Source organism: Phoenix dactylifera, unplaced genomic scaffold (assembly GCF_009389715.1).
Source record: "Phoenix dactylifera cultivar Barhee BC4 unplaced genomic scaffold, palm_55x_up_171113_PBpolish2nd_filt_p 000026F, whole genome shotgun sequence".
NCBI classification, from domain to species: domain Eukaryota; kingdom Viridiplantae; phylum Streptophyta; class Magnoliopsida; order Arecales; family Arecaceae; genus Phoenix; species Phoenix dactylifera.
The window spans coordinates 3,288,348-3,305,952 of NW_024067667.1; the positions used below are offsets into that span (position 1 = coordinate 3,288,348).

Below are 17,605 nucleotides of genomic sequence, written 5' to 3' on the forward strand. Positions count from 1 at the left end.
ATAAAGTTGTGAGACGTATAAAAATGAATTAGAAATGAAATAATGCAGGAAAGCTTTGCGGAGGCCTGTTACTGGCTGCAGACACCAAATGTACAAAAATGAATGGGTTATTGCAGGTTGGTAATTTCTAATTTGTTGAAAGAAAATGTTGTCGAGTGTCATTAATTTTTGAAGGAAAAGGATCACTTACCTCAGACGACGGCGAAGTCGACGGCGGCGGAGTAGCTAGGTCTCGGGATGGAGGTCAAATGTTGGCACGCAGTTAGGGCATCGACCGAGAGAGGATGAGGAGAGGGGGCCGGGCGAGCGTTAAAAACAAGAAGAAAACAAAGAGGAGGAGGAGGAGGAAGAGAAGGAGAAGGGGAGGCTTACCTCAGACGGCGGCGAGGTCGGGAACGGCGGAGAAGCGGAATCTTCGATCGCTGATCGGGGCTAGGGATGGGGCTCAACCGAGAGAGTATGAGGAGAGGGAGCCGAGCGAGCGTTAAAAACAAAGAGGAGGAGGAGGAGGAGGTCGACGGCGCGTAGCTAGGGCATCGACTGATATAAAATGAGGAGAGGTGGCCTGGCGACGGGTTGGGGTTTTATGTTTTATAACGACGCTTAACAGCGTCGTTGTTTCTCAAAGTTGTAACGACGCTCTAAAGCGTCGTTATTGTTGCAGAGTTACCGACGCTAAACCAAAGCATCGGCAAAGGTTGGCGCTGAGCCAAACTTTCCCGACGCTTTCCCCTAGCGTCGGAAAAACATAGTCGGCAAAACTCACATTTCCTGTAGTGATACTGTAACTAGTAATTTATTTCATACATAAAAAATGATCATGGATCTCTATGTGCAAGGCATGTGTATTATACTAATTATATAAATAATGATTAAACGTAATATGACTATAGTTGTTGTGCTGGAAGGAGCATTTAGTATATATGAAGTTGCTAAATCCCTCTTAGCTTGAAATCTGAAGAAAGATTCATGATGGTATATCTATATACGAAGATAATACAACTTTTTTCATATGAAGATAATATTATTTTTTGACTATATCTGAAACTAGCTTTCAAAGGTATTTTAATCAAATGTCAACTTTATTTCAGAACTTTGATATTGTTAGAGTTCATTTGGTAGGGTATGTTAGATTACCGGATAACTGAAGATTTTTGAGAATCATTTATCTGAAAAAATGATTCTAGGAGAAAATAAATTTGATCATGTATGATTAGGGGTGCAAATGGGTCGGGTCGGGTCGGGTCCTAGGTGACCCCGATCCAACCCGGTTTTTTGTTCGGGTCCCAATTTTGGACCCGGACCCGACCCGGTTGAAGATCGGGTTGGGTCGGGTCGGGTCCGAGTCGGGTTCGGGTCGGGTTCGGGTCTGATTCGGGTCGGGTTCGGGTCCGATCGGGTCTAATTTTTTTGTGCTTTTGGGAAAAAATTTGGGCAAATCTAATTTGGTCATATCATAATTATGAGGTGCTGGGTGACCCATGACTTGAAAGACTTGCAATTGAGCTCCAGTCAGAACAGATGACCCATGACTTACTAACTAGGTCGGTCTACAAGCCAAATTTCATATCACACTATTTTTTATCTGTATGACTGATTGGACGGAACTCGGTGTCTCCCAGCTCCCCTCTCACGAGGACAAAAAAAATCCCAGACCTTCTTCCAAAATCCAATTCCATTACAGAAAACTGGCACATGACCCATATTCAGTTGCAGTGTTCCCTCACTTTCTCCCTTCAAAGTTCAAAAGTTAAAAGAAACAAAAACCAAAAAACAGAAGGGGAAAAAAAAAAAAAGGCAGCTACCGAGACACCAGGGGTCTCAACAGTGTAATAGATCGAGAGAGAATCCTGACGGGCCGACGTTCCTTTGGATTCTGTGAACCTATGCTTGTTGCTAACTTGTTATCCTCCCACACTGACCAACAGTACCACAACCCACGCCAAAAAAAAAAAAGAAAAAGAAAAAAAAAAGACTTTCTTTTGCTTTTCCTCTCTCTCTTCGGGTCCATTCGGGTCGGGTCGGATCCGTTTGGTAAACCCAGACCCGATCCAGAAAATGATTCGGGTCCAATTTTAGAACCCGACTCGGACCCGCGGGTCCTAAAATTCGGGTCGGGTCGGGTCTACGCGGGTCGGGTCGGATCGGGTCACGGGTCGACCCGACCCATTTGCAGCCTTATGTATGATTGGTAAAAAATTACTTCGGATAATAATATCAAAAAAGATTGATATGTTTGTTTGAAGATAATCTTATATGAGAATATTATCAAATTTTCAACAATATTTTTGAATAAATAATTTAAATAATAACAATCTTTTTGTTCAGGTAATTTGTTGGCCATTTATAGCTCGCTTGCATAAAAATTGTTAATATAGGCCATTTTAAAATTTAAATATATTTACATAAGTTAATAAATATTTTAAAATTAATTATACATATTTAGAAAATATTTTTTTTAAAAAGTTATTATTTTTAATTTCTTACTAAGTAAATATATTTAAACACAACCACATTATTAATTGATTAATTTCGAAAAAAATAAATTACTAGATAGAAAATTAGAAATTTGGATTTAGCATAATCATATGTTGAACTACCATATATTATAGTTTCTAATATAAATTGTTCTAATGTAGAAATTCTGGTGGCATAACAATTTCAAATTATCGTTAACAAAAAAAAGATGGATGCATTTCCATCAAGCAATGATAATTTTGGATGACCTCCACTGGTTAATCTGGCACGCAAAGAAATAGTACCAATTGATGGTTTTTATATTATATTCTCTCAGTAAAATAGGTGTGGAATCTAATATTTAGTTTACAATCTCTCTCATCCTTTTTTTGTACCAATTTGACATGGGATTTATTTTTTCATGGCAAAATACCTCCAACCAAATGAACTCTCGATTTATTGGATAACAATAGAAAGAAACCAGATTACCTTTTAAAAAATCCAGTTACTCTTGCATGCTGAATTCAAAAGATAATTCTATCAGAAAAATGCAGAGAGAAAGTAATTACGAGCATTTCTCGCTTGAAACCCCGTTACACGTGCGAGAACATTACGGAAGGCGTCTGAAACCGTTATAACGGCCGTCACTTAGCGTTGCTTTTAGATTCCACACGTGTACCTCACTGGGGACTCCGATTCCTCCCTCTTTTTTTTTTTCCCCCTCTCTCTTTAACCCCAACAACTATCCTCGAAGATTCGCCTGCTGCTGCGGCTCAGTCGCTTGCTCGGGACTGTTCGGGATGTGGGGAAGCGCCGACGGAGGCCCGCCGGAGGTGACTTTGGATACCTCCATGGGTCCCTTCACCGTCGAGGTATTACTCTTCTCCTCCTCCTCTTCTTCTCTTCTCTTCTCTTCTTTCTTTGTTCCCTCGCTGACGAGATTGGCCCCGTGCGATTCTCCGCAGATGTACTACAAGCACGCCCCCAAGACCTGCCGGAACTTCGTCGAGCTCTCCCGCAGGGGCTACTACGACAACGTCAAGTTCCACCGGATTATCAAAGTTTTCTCCTTTCTTACCCTTCCCTGATTATTTTTCTTTTTTTTATCTTTTTTGCTAACTTTTGGGTTGTTTTGTAACTAATTAGTTGAATTCTGGGAGTAGGATTTTATGGTTCAGGGTGGGGATCCGACGGGCACCGGGAGGGGTGGTGAATCCATCTATGGGTGAGTAACATTCCTTCTTATTGATCGGTGTTAGTAAACTTTAGGGTTTATGTGTTATTTTTATTGAGATTAATTATATCGGAGTTCGAAAAGAAATAGTAGATGTGGATGGAAGAGGTATCAATATTTGATCTTGAAATTAGGGTTTCCCTGCGTGTCAGTCAAAGTGGTAAAAGCCTATGTTGACCCGTTCTGATTTTTCTGAATTAAAAAAAATGTGATTTTTAGTTTGTTTTCTGATGAAACGTTAATTGGATTTGGGTTTATTTTTTTATTTTTATTTTTATTTTTATGGAGTCTGTTTGATTAGATAGAAAGGACCAGCTTAATTGTGTCATGCTTAAGATCAAATATGCTTCATTTCTTTTTTTTTATTAGGTCATCTTAGGGTTTTATGTTGAATCTATGCAGCCCAAAGTTTGAGGATGAGATAAAGCCCGAGTTGAAGCATACAGGGGCAGGCGTTATATCAATGGCAAATGCTGGTCCTAACACGAATGGAAGCCAGTTCTTTATCACTCTAGCACCATGTCAGTCATTGGATGGTAAGCCTAGCTATAATCAGTTAAATGATTAGTACTCTTCATGGGTTTCTTTGCTAGCACAATATCAAAAATTTTCTTGACATGCTTGCTCATTCTCTAATGAGCAACAGTTAGATTGTGTCTTCTTGCTGAATATGTTACATTGTGGAAGTTGTCATAATTTTTTCTCCATAGCAATTTACAATCATCCTTTTTAGATTTTCTGTTTTTTCTTTGGCCTGGTTTTTTGTAATTTGGAAGTAAAATAGGCAAATTACTTGGTTACAGCTAATACACTTACTGTTGATGAAGTAGACTTAGAGAAATAATGGTATAAGCTATTTGCAAGAACACATGATACAAATTACAGGTGAAGTTAACTGTTGTCTTGCTTGTGCTATTCATTGTTGCCTTTTTGGCCCCCCTTTTTGGGCCCTCTACCTCTGTTTGTCCTGCATAGTGTATGTATATGCATGTAAGTAGGCTTGAGGACAATTTAAATATTGAGAAAACAATAATACAGAGTAATCATCTTAAAGAATTGCCTTTAATTGTTGAAAGATGTTTGGCAATAAGTTTCCATCAAAATACTTGACTCTGTAAGTTGTTTTGATTATGTTAGCCTGTTTCTCAAACTTGGTTCTGTGTTATTGTGTATATGTGGGCATTCTGGGGTTTTCTTTGTGATGTCCTATGTGATGAAGACATGAAATGCATGCGCATGCAAAATATCATGAGGCAAACAATTTACGGCTCTCTTATATAAAAAAGAAAACTTAATATAAACCAAATTTATAATGATAGAAGTTGTAACAGCAAGTTGGCAAATTCATCAACAAATTGTCCTTAGAAAATCTAAATGTAGGGGGTCCCATTACCCCAAGTATATAATTCATCCAACGTAGAAAAACTAATGGATGTTTTCATTAATATTGTTTCTTCAGAAATGCTAAAAAGAGGTAAGTTCTCAAGGTGATATATTGAATTGATTTAGAAATGCTTGGTGGAAAGATTTCTGAGTTTTTATTGTGCTTACTATATATTAAAGAGCTGTCCATCTTATCAGGATAAAAGTTCTTCAAAGGTTTTGAGCTACCATGTCACGACGTCAAATTTGCATGAATAGAGGGGACAATGGGAAGTATGTAGAAAAAGAGAGTGAAGAAAGATGGAAGAGAATTTACAGGATGGTCGAGAAAGATGTAGGGGGAAAAGATATTCCTAAGCTACCCTAGATAACCTTTTGAATATGATTCTTAGTTGCTCCAAGGGTGTTTTGGTTGTAGGAGCCCCAAAGTGGAGTTTTTTTTTCCAAGAAGTGGCCATTTTCTATTGTTTGGTTGCTTGAAGTGACCATTGAAGTGCATTTCAGTTGGTTTGGGATTTCTGTCCAGTTCAGTAAATTATAACTATAATTCTACTTCCATGACTACAGAGGAGGAGTGATGTAGGAAAAGTGAGGAAAGAGACCTTATTAGGGTTTAGGGAGAGGATTGAAATCTACGGGTTGCTGGAATTTCAAGCTTAGATCTGAGTTTTCAACAAATCTGAATTATGGAAGTTGAACTTTCAGCACAAAATTGATAATGATGTAGTGATAATTCCAAAGAACATGAAACTAGGTTCAACTAGGAAACAAAGATTTAAAATATAAGAAATAAAAGGTCTAAAAGGATTGTCGAACCATACTGGGATGTAGTAGTGTTTCGATCAAGGTTCGCCGGGCGGTATGGTACGGTCCGTACCATACCATACTGGGATGTACTAGTTTTGTTTTTGGTCAATGTCGAACTGAAGTCGACAGATGGTTTGCCGAGTTCACTTAAGAAGTCAGCAAACCATTTGTCGATTTTTTTTTCTTGTCTACTTAAAGTGAAGACAGTAAACCAGTTGCCGACTTTAGTTCGAAGTTGGAAAAATAAAAAAGGGTTCCTCTATTTTGAAATGAAATAGGGTTCCCTTATCTCGACAGGAGCTTTCGAGCCCTCCCTCCCTTTCTCTCAGCCTCTCTGCCTCCCTTCGTCTCCCTTTCTCCTTCGAGCCCTCCCCCCCTCCCCCCCTCTCTCTCCTTCTCCCTCTCTATGTTGCGAACCAAGGTATAGGGTTTCGGCATGGGAGCGTTGACGTACCGAATCAAAGTCACGAGTTGTACCGATAGCCGACTGATCCAGTTTGGTATGTCCTGAATGGGCAAGTTCGGCGAACCATGGTTTCGATTCAATGAAGGGCTAGTTAGGAATCGAAGTAGAACATCTCTAGACTAAACATGTTTGTAATAGAAAGAAAACTTGATATAGAAAAAATAAATTACACTAAGAAGAAGATACAAAAAGTCAAGAAAGAGACAGAGGATGGGACAGGATAGAGTTAGACTCACTTTAGGTATATCCTAGGATTATACCTAGATCGAGATACTTGCCTCATGCACGATAGCAACTTCAGGATCCATTAACTTTGCAAAACTACCCCCACTAAGATGCTATTAGTAGCAAACACTAACTCAAATTTATTTCAAAATCCCAAAACTAACCCCACTAAGGAATGATTACTGTTCACAGTTATTGTAGCATGAACAATGCATTGAAAAGTATTGCTACAGTAATAGCTTTACCAAGTTATTAAATAGAAATTGAGAGCATCTATTCCCAATCCTTGGTTCCAAAATAACCCACTAAAACTATAATCAACCAGAAATAAAAGAAAATAGAGGAAATTGATGACTAAAACTAAATCTAATAAAAATCCATGATTCGTAGGCGAAATTATATCCTACACTGGATGCACCATGCCAATCACCTTGTTTCCTTCTTGTGTGCCCAGTGATTGGCCCACAAGGAGAAGATGATCTGATTGGTGTGGCCATGTTGGTCCACAAAGTGTGGGGTATAATTTGCCGAGTTGTAGCCCTATGATATCATGGCATGATCTTGTGTCTCCATCATTTGCTTCTTTTGCACAGGAACTTCTCTCGAGTTCTTTTAAGTCAAAATTACATTGATTTATCTTCAGTTTGATGTTTAGTGGATGATCAATACCCAACATTGGACGCCTCACAATACTTTGAGTAACCTATGAAATCCAGTTGATGTAAAATTGCACTGAAGCTTGATTCAAATAAATCCTGACTTGCTGTGACTCAGTCTAGGTTTTTTTTTTCTAGTTTCAAGTTAGCTTTGTCCATAATGGTGTTGCCTTAACATATACACACATGATCAGCATACATCTGCTTTGGTGTTGGCAACTTTTTCACGCACCAGTGGATTTTGCAGAGCAGCTTGTTCCTTAAACTTTGGAAAATCTTGCGTAGAAACTTCAGCAGGAACTTTAGATCTCCTTCACCATTGGCACTTCTTCCACTTCTTGAAACACAATTCTCTCATCGTTGTCCTCAATTTGATTTTCACATTGAGAACTTATAGGCCACTGCACTTGATGTTGTTTTGTCCTTCTATCCTTGGTTATATGCTTGTTGAAGTCCTTGGGTTGTTGATGCTATGATATTTTGCATTTGATGTACACCTGCAAACTTCTTAACATGGAAATCATGTGATTTAGTTCACTTACGATTCTTCCTCGAATCATGGTAATTAAAGGCTAGTAGGGAGTTCAACATTGCTACAAGTTTGTTCTATTTGTTGTGCATTGCAATTAATAACTGATCATGTAGGTGTCGTATGAAAAGACTTGCTATCAGTATCAAGGTTTTAAATCTCGAGGATGGGGTTGTCCTAGTTTTCTCATGGAACGGGTCATGCTACTGTCCTACCTTATCCTGACACGTGGGATAGGGATGTCCTAAGACATGCCGCAGGATGCTCGGACAATAGCAGCATGGTCTTCTCCTGGCACTGGGGATGCTACTTTGTCCTGGTATCCTGCGGGGCATCCTGTCGGAACTTGAGCCCTTGATCACCATGGCACTGGGACTGTACTTGATGAGCAGACATGGTGGGTAACCGAGGCTTTGATACCAAATTGATGTGGGACAGTCAAGGGAAGAGGCCTTATTAGGGTTTAGGGAAATGACTAAAATATGTAGATTGCTGGAAAATTCAAGTTCTAATTTTGATTAAAAATGAACTATGAATGTTGGAATTTCCAAACCAAATTGATCATGGATGGTGGTGATTAATCCAACAATATGAAACTAGGGTGTAGTTGGGGAATAAGAGGGTCTGCAAATGCTTAGGAAAGATTTGATGTCTTGATGTCCATTCAAAAATCAACCAACAGTATACTGAAATAAAACCTACAACAAATGGGCTGTGGCAAAAAGGTTTGTGAGAATCTGTCATATCAGTTGCAGTTAACTGCAACTTTTCCAATTTTGATTGGCTGTTGGTGGCTGCAGAGGAAATATAACAAAAAAAAGGTAGAAAAAAATGCAAAGAACAAAAATAAAGAGACAAATATAGAGAGGAAGAAGATAGGAAGAAAAATAAAATGAAAGAAAAGAAAGGCTAAAGGGGAGGGAAACAATATTACCAAACTCGTTTCAGCACCCACGAGTGACACCTAGGGTTCAAGGGCCTTGCACTTCTATTGTGGAGTCACACTGCTAGAGTGAAAAGGAAGAAAAAACAAACACTCCATTCTTTCACTCATATTCGGTATAAAATTCCATTACAATATTTGACTCTCATATTGAAAGAAATAGAATATATAAAGAAATACAGATACCATGGTCTCCCTGAGGATGCAGTGGAGTCAAGTTGATATTTGAAATTTGATGTATAATTGCATAATCCTAATTGCTCTTTCATGTAGAATAGCAATTCCAATAGCATCATTGGCCTATTGGCAATATAGCTGATTAAAATAAACAAATCACCTCTTAAGTCTATTTCTTTTGCAGCTAGTATTGGATCAACATGAGAGATTCTGGGGTTGGCCTAAAGTAATACACCAGACCTTAGAATTTTTTGAAACTGAAGGAGCAGCTACATGGACATCATTGAAGCTTTTTGCTGAACATTTAGAGAGAGATTCAAGAAAAGCGATTGCTTCTGAAAGAAGGCATTCAAATTTAATGGGTAGCAATGTTATGAACATAGCTCCAAATATTGTTGATGGAGTGGGGTTTAAGAGCCTCCATGTTAGCAACAGTGATTTGTGGCTTGAAGGATTATCTTCTAACAGGGAATATAATGCTTTTTATGTTCCATTGCAATCATAATTGGTAATATGTATTTGTTGTCTCTGCATAATATTATTTGTTATGGTGACTCCTCAATGCATGTCAAGGTCACCTTTTCAAGTCTGTAGGTGCGTATTCAGCAGTTGAAAGCTGCTTACTTATGGATATTGGATGCCGATATTTCTAATGATGATATATAAGTGCTGGAAACAAGTGAAAATACTTTCTCAAACATTGTTTCCTGAATGCTCTAGAGGCCATTCTTTTTTAAAAATAAAATAAAATTGGGTATTGTAAGAAATTTGAGGGCATGGTCTGTGACCATACGATTTTTGTTCTTAATGCTTTTTTTTACCACATTACCAACATTTTAACTAGAACCATCTATTCGGTAATTGTGCCTGGGACCTTAAGTTGTGTCCAAAGGACAAAATTCTATCATTATCTGTTGGTTTCTATCAAAAACTTCCTTTTTAGTTACTCTAAAAGATAAATATAAATATAAACTTGTGCTCAACCTTTATGATTTAATTGTTTGATGGTACAATTAATTCTCTTCAGGAAAACATACAATTTTTGGGAGAGTTTGCAGAGGGATGGAAATCATCAAACGACTTGGAAGTGTGCAAACCGATAAGAATGATAGGTGAGCCTTGATAGCTAAGCTGCATAGTTCTTTCAATTGACATGTATAAGCATGATAAATTGATACAAGGTAACATGAATGAATTTCACGTAAAGCTATTGTTTTATTTTTATTGCTATTGCGAGTATTATAATTGTTGTCCTTGCTGCTGTTGTTGCATATTTCTCTTTCAGGGTTGTATGGTCAGTAAAATTATGCATATCAAGTTGGATGATAAGGAGGACAATCTGTCTAGGGTGCCTTTGGTTCGCAACCGGACTTGGGATTGGAATTAGAATTATAATGGAAATGGATTAGAATGGGAATAGGAATGGCCATATCCCCAAAGCATTTGGTTTGTGACTGGTATCGGAATCGGAATCGGATTTGAATGCCAGGGGAGAGTAGGGATTGGATTTTTGAGGATTGGGGTATTCCCATTCCCCCCTGGAATCGGAATAGAAGTAAGACTACCCTAACCAAATGGCTGGAATGCGAGTCACCCGTTCCCGTTCCCGTTCCCATTCCCATTCCCATTCCCATTCCAGAGTCCGACTCCCCTCCAACCAAACATGCCCTTTCCAAAAGGGAATGACGTGGATCTTAGTGTTCACTTTTCCACTTTGTGTTTGTGTGAAATGACAAAAGTAGCGTATTGGTTATCCTTATCGATAGACTAGTGTCGCTGCAACTTCAAAATAGTCCTTAATTTTTTTAATAAATCAATTTGAATGTATAAAATTGAATTGATATTTTCCACCCTGCATATTCATCTATCTGAATAATTAGATTCTCATAAGATTGTCTCAACGTGTAGATGCACTTGATTCCTTGTTCGAGCTTAATAATAGCTGATGTGATTTTTTTAATTTTTAAATGCCAGGAATGGCAGACATCCTAGAACTGGAGATCCCCTCTTCACATAACATGTGCCTGAATTTAATGCTGTGTTTTTCTGAATTGCTATTATGAGATCTGAAGTCCAGTTCATTCTATTTTCGCTATGTGTTTAAGTATGATGTAAGTTCATTATTCATTTATTAGTGTACTGTTTGGTGTCCTGTAATCATTTTATTGGAGTTTGGAAGGTTACTGTGTTCATGTTTTTGACAAACACAAACTGCACTCTGAATTTCACGAACGTTATCCTTATGAAAACAGATGAAACATCACTTTTCTGGGAGGGATCTCCCTACTTGCATGAAATATAAAACTATAATAAACAAAATGTATCCTTGGCGTTACTAGATTATGCATTGTATTTTAATTTATTACCAATGTTCTTGAGAGAAATCGAGGTTTCAGTAAATGATTTCTGTAAGTTATCACATTAGCATCTTTGTTTTACTGATTCAGGCCTATCCATGATGTGAAGATATTGCGAACTATAGTCAAAGATTGAGTTGATCTTTTTGCATTTATGAAGGTACCACTTACCCAGAACATTTCTTTTTCCTCTCTACTTCAAGGGCTTCTAATCATTATGCATATTAGAGCTTACCTATTTCTTACCATTTTTACTGTAAAATTTATCCTGCATGGCAGGGCAAATGAAAAAGCTAGTGCTGGCTAGATGGTGCTTCTGCTGATTGTGAACATGTACTACTCAACTGACGACAAACTATCAGATCTTGAAAGTTTAGCATACAGTATCTTTTGGAGGAAGATTTTACTATACAATATAATTTTGATATTCTTGGACCGACATTTATGATGGATCATAGTTTTGGTTCTGTTGATTTCTAGTTCAGGATAACAAAGTGCAATAATTTAAAAATCAGTGCTAGCATGATACTTCTGTTCGGGTATAAAGAAACTTCAGAATGTGATGACCCTGAACTGCATGATGATGCTTTCTTTTCAAGCACAGATGATGTGCTGTATATATTTATCCTACTGTTTCAAGAAAAATATGGATGCAGGCACACTGTGGCAGGAGTAAATGTGTGTATTAAATCAGCTGCGAGAATGATCCTCAGATCAATCGCAGCTTTAGACTTGTCCTTTTCTGCTTGGTGGGCAAGGTCATCTCCTACTCCTGCCATGGTATTTTGGTGGCCCAGCAGCACCCAAAGGTGTTTTGCTTCATATCCAGCGAACTCCAGGGCAACTGAAATTAAATTCTCTGTGAGGATGTTATATCAATTGTATCATCGCCCAATGCAGACAAGTGGAAGGGTGGGTCGTTAAACCATTTTGTCCGCAGAGACTGTTGCTTCTGTTTAGAAAATAACCCTGTATTTGGTTGGGACTATGAGAGGAAGGATGGATGATCTTTGTTTATTATTTGGTTCAAAAAATTTTAGGAACGATAGATGAAAAGAAAGGATTGCTCATTCATTCTAGCCCAACAATTTGTATTCTGGCTTATAAATTTATATTCTCCCAATTTGGGAGGATGCAAGGAATTGGAAAGATGTGAGGAAGAATGGAGCATGTGCGGTGGGTTTTTATGCTGACAAAATTATGCTTTATTATTTTTTTGATAAAATTTTAATATTTCTTCATTTTCTATCTTCTATTTTTGTATTTATATTCACTATTTTTTAGTTAACTATTATATAAAGTAGTTAACTATTTAAATTAAATTATAAGTTAATAAGTTATTTATATAATTAATATATAAATATATTAATTCTTATGTAATTAATTTATAAAATTATTGATTTAATTAAACTAATCTAAATTAAATATTTTGGTATAATTTTATATAGTTATGAATTATAAAGATTATAAGATTATATATTGTATAATTTATAAAGATTAAAATATATACAAATTGATAAGTTTATATAGATTAAAATAATTGTGTGTGCGCGCGCGCGTGTGTTGCATAAGCTTCTTCTTTAGTATAAATAAATAATATGAATTGATGATAATAATATTTTTAATCAAAGGTAATTTTGTAAAAATGTCATATAAATATCATTTTTTTTCTTTCATTCTTTCTATATTAAATAGAGGAGAAAATATTGTATATTACTCTCATCTATCCCTTCATGTTTCGCCAAACATGCTAATCTATTCTCTCCTTCATCTACCTATCCTCTAATCCATCTTTCAATTCATTCTTTGTACCAAATAGAAGGTAAAGGACTTTTGTTCATTGGCAAGATATGGCTTTATGATTGTAAACAGAGTACATGTTCATGATTTTGTGGATATCTTATGCTGATCGTTTTGTACCGTTGTCAAAGAGGCTTTTGTCGGAACAGGGAAGGTATACAAATTTCAGCAAATAAATATATATTTTATTTTTTTGGATTTATTATTTTGACCTTTTTATGGTATTTAAGGAAAATGGAAATAAAAATTTGAAGTAGGCTGTGGAAGAAAAGAAAAAGAAGTCATATTAAAAGAGATTTTAAGTCTAATAAAAAAAGTTGAAAAATCTGTTTTTATAGAAATCTAGAATGAGAAACATGGTGGCATAGGATTCGACTGCGCGCAGAGAACAAAGAGTTCCTAAATTCTCTCTCTTTTTGGGATGGTCCATAGGCTTGGTGCTTAAATACTGAACTAGTTTTATTATTATAACCTTTTTTTTTTGTTGCAGATTTGTAAAAATTCCAACAATTGAAGCCACAGTCATTAGCAGATACGTAAATATACTTCTTATAAAAGAAGCGCACATAGGAAGTATTGTTGTCGAGATCTGCCTTTTTCTAAATATTTTTGTAATTCTTCTATTTACATTTTTATTTGAACAAGATGCAGCCAGGCAGAACCTATTTCTTGGATTATCAATAATACATAGTGCAATATAGAAAGATATGCATTATGTATATAATTATAGTAAAAAAAAAAAAATTGTATATAACTCATTTTTTTTCTTCTTAGGATGAAATAGAAAGGCAAACAAGTCAATGGCTAGGTTGAATAACTGTGCAGGTATGCAGCCTATCTTCACGGGAAGAAAGGAGAGAACTAGATGACTTTGATTGCCATGATCTTTCAAAAACGTTAACTATCGAAATTTTACCAGAGAGAGAGTGATAACTAAATTTGAAATTATTGAACATTAAAGATAGATAAAAGAAAATTTAATTAAAAGATAAAATTGACTTCATGATTTCATTCGATGGATCCTTCTTTTTTCTTTTCAATTTCACATTTATACGCCTATCACTTTCTCTCTACCGGCTCGGATGAGCGTTATCTCTTTCACTTTGACATGTGTCCCGCTTAGTTACCACTATTATCTCCATTCTCTTCTCTATCGGTTACCAATATTAGCTTTAAATTTTGGATCATCCTTTTTTACATCATACAGGTATATATATCTTTAAACTAGGCTAGTATTTTTCGTCATCATTGCTCAATGCTGAGGCACCCATCTTCAGTCTATGAATACGTATTTGGCCCTTCTAGTGCACTTTTGGCCCGTGCAATTGGTCAGCTTTTGAATCTTACCCTTAGCTGGAATCTCTTGGTGGTCAATAGCCTTCCATTCCAAGGTCACTCAGCTTGCTCTTGACAACTAAGTGGCGCTTACAAAGTTATTCTGGATTGGCCTGTGATGTTGCCACATATCATTTTTACGTTACATTTGAAGACTCCAAGCATTGGTCAAGATGAGCTGTAAACACCTGAAGCCAAAAGAAACAAGGGTGTCCAATCAACACTTCTTTTAATCTTTTTCCTCTCCTTTTATGTCCTATTGATTTATGTTCACTTTATTTAAAAGAGAGTAAAAATCCTTTATTTATGCAACCAAATTACTCTTTTGACTTTTTAATAATTCTCTATCAATAAAATGATTCTTCTACAAATCCATCTCCAATCCATAATAAAGAATAATAAAGATAAATAATAATAGAATAGGCAAGAAAATTAGTCAAGATACAGGTAATGGACTCATGGTAGATCAAGCAAGTATCTTCTCACCTGGACTAACCTAGAGCCACTGGAATAAAATCGAAAGTGGGGGCTGGCAAACAAAGCTAGATGGGTCAACACTGTTGTCATCTTGAGCGCCACCTAGATGGCTCACTCTCACTAGGAGTGTTAGCCCAAGCTAGCTCCCATCTTCCTCTCAAAGACTGAGTGGGATCTGATGAGGGGGTGGCCAAGAAAGGTTGCTTCCCTCGCCATCTTTATTCACTCCAATTTGAGTCAAATTAGGACTCTCATAGGGTTCCACCCTCTATAAACGAGAGGCTGGGTATCCCATATATAGACCACATTATATAGAGATGGCAATCAGGTCAGATCAGACAAGACAAGATAGGAGTCGGGTCAGATATATAATAGGTCAAAAATTTGTCAATTAAAACTCATGTGTTAAATGAATCAAAATTTCCAAATCTAAACTTGGTCATTTTATTAAATAGATAATTTAGATCAATTTACAATAGATTAAACAAGTTAAAACGGATTAAATGATTTAGCATTGCCAACCTTACATACTACTAAAGATAAGGAGAGAGAAAGAGATGTAGAGAAGGCTAGGACTATTCCTTCAGAGACAAAACGAAAATTTGTAGATGAGCCGTACCAACAATGTATCCTCTGAGCCCATGTTTTTTCAAGATTTACTGTTTAGCAGAACATTGAAAGATACACGGGAAATGAAATGAAATGGACGAGTAATTTTCAGAGTCGCGTGCTTTCACTATTTCCCTTAGAAATGTAAAAATCAACTCCAAAATCTCCATTATGATAAGGTATAATTCCTTTGACCTTACACACATGTTTCTTTATGTGAAAATATCTCGAACAGAATTCTCAAATTCCATTGCAAGTATTCTAATGGTCCCCAAGATTCCATCGCAGTGCCTTAAAGCCTTTTTCATTGTATGTTAATAGATTAATAGAAGTTGAATAGATAACAAAAGAGTTTCTAAAAAGGAAAAGAAAAGAAAATAACAATGGAGAAATTTACACTTAATTTAACAACTCTACTAGCACTTCAATGGTACCACTGCTTCAAAGAGTAACCTATTGTAATCTCAACGAAAGTTGCAATTGATTCATTTTTCTAAGATTAGCAATCTGCATCTAAATTTACAAATTTAGTATATGATTTTCTTATCAGTTTGAAAATGCCCCTCTTAACAATCATGCCCAGTATATTCTTATCAGTTTGAAAATGCCCCTCTAACAATCAAGCTTTCAGCCCAGCACTACCCCCAACCTTGAGGTTCATCTTCTACTGCATATAAAAATTTCGTAACAGCTCCTGCCTGCCTCCATCATGGTGATGCTCCATTTGTTGATTGACCAAGCCACACCAATGCCATCCCTTAAATAAACAGCATTGCTCCAACAAAGTTTTGTGAATTAAAGGTGGAAAAACCCAACAATTTGAGCATGCAATTCTCCATGGTTCTGGTGTTAACAGCAGTATGTTCTTCCTGCATATGTAGACATCTCTGCAGGCAAAGCACTTGCAAATAAACCCAGCTCTTCAATATCTGTATCAGTTTCCATTTTCCTTGCAGCTGGAAGGGTTTGGGGTGGACGATGCAACTGAACTCACACCATTCACCTTCCCTGGCCCAATGTGATCTTCTTGTGCAGTGTCTGCTTTGGGTTCAGAAAATTTTACTGAAACTTGTTCTGAAAGTGGCTGTTGCTGTTGCATCAACTCCATGAGCTTGAAGGCTGGCACGTCACCATTACAATACCTGTGCCACATGTTTCTGTATGCAGACTCTAGCCCCCGTGTGAATTTCGCTCCATCACAGACTGGTGACTTCATCATTTGTTCTCGGAGAGTCATTCTCAGCTCTGCTAAAGCTGGGACATCAGAGGCCAATTGCAACACCAACCGGACATATTCGTCTTCTGTTCTGGCAATCAAATGCCCAAGCCCTGGATTTACAGTCAATCGAACATTTCCACATAACATTATAAGTTTTTAATGAAAATTAATAACTGCAAGATACCAAAATAAAAAAAAAAATAGTAGTAAGATCATCTAAAAATTAAGCTGCCCATGAACTTTTTAAAGCTTGATTAAGTGCGTTAAAAAAGGGAATAGATAAAGGACGAGAGAGTTGGCATCATCTTAACGGAGCTGTATGTAAATTGTCTGACAAGCTGAATATCGACCCAGACAATAATACAAGACAGATGCATCGTGTTTAATGTGGAACTGCCTTTGGCGGATTGAGATCTAAAATTTTGCAATGATGTAATTTGCATTTTAGAGCAAGAGGCAGATCAGGGTCAAGAAACAGGACATTTTACCAGCATAAGTACCAAAAGAAGGATCATAAGTTTAGAACGATAATAACAAGTACCCAGATATTCTAGACATTCTGTGCTTGATGATTGGACACTTTTATCATTTCATAGCATATATTACAACTTAAGAAGTAAGAGCTAATGTGGAAATACCCAAAAAAAAAACATGGAACTTTGAGCATTAAGCCATCTGGTTCCAACTCATCATTATCCGCATATATTCAGAAGAAATTCAGAGGCAGGCTGGTGCTTATATGATGATCAGCATGAACAACATCATTAAATCCACGGTTCAAAGTACCAGACTTTACCATCCCATATTGAGCATACTGTACCAGTAGTGAACTGATACTTAATATGAGGGATGTACTGAGTATCGGTACTAAGAACTGACCCATATCGACATTGTACCAGACTGGTACCGATTGCAAACCTTGATTAAATCC

The 17,605-nt window shown here is 36.8% G+C and overlaps 2 protein-coding genes across 2 annotated transcripts in view; one reads left to right on the forward strand and one right to left on the reverse strand.

Annotated features, from left to right (window-relative positions):
• The first annotated feature begins 3,166 nt into the window (after window positions 1–3,166).
• LOC103718886 (peptidyl-prolyl cis-trans isomerase CYP18-2) lies at window positions 3,167–11,879 on the forward strand. The gene is made up of 7 exons (XM_008807887.3): window positions 3,167–3,329; window positions 3,423–3,518; window positions 3,621–3,682; window positions 4,094–4,227; window positions 9,905–9,989; window positions 11,325–11,394; window positions 11,514–11,879. Exons 1-6 carry the CDS (start codon window positions 3,258–3,260, stop codon window positions 11,368–11,370), a joined length of 495 nt encoding a protein of 164 aa, XP_008806109.1. The 5' UTR covers window positions 3,167–3,257; the 3' UTR covers window positions 11,371–11,394; window positions 11,514–11,879.
• Window positions 11,880–15,858: 3,979 nt separating this feature from the next.
• The window catches only part of LOC103718885 (probable UDP-N-acetylglucosamine--peptide N-acetylglucosaminyltransferase SPINDLY), a 28,688-nt gene continuing 26,941 nt past the window's right edge, over window positions 15,859–17,605 (reverse strand). The window contains exon 18 of the mRNA XM_008807886.4: window positions 15,859–16,784. Coding sequence (XP_008806108.2) covers window positions 16,390–16,784 — 395 coding nt within the window. The 3' untranslated portion in view covers window positions 15,859–16,389. The remainder of the gene's footprint in view (window positions 16,785–17,605) is intronic.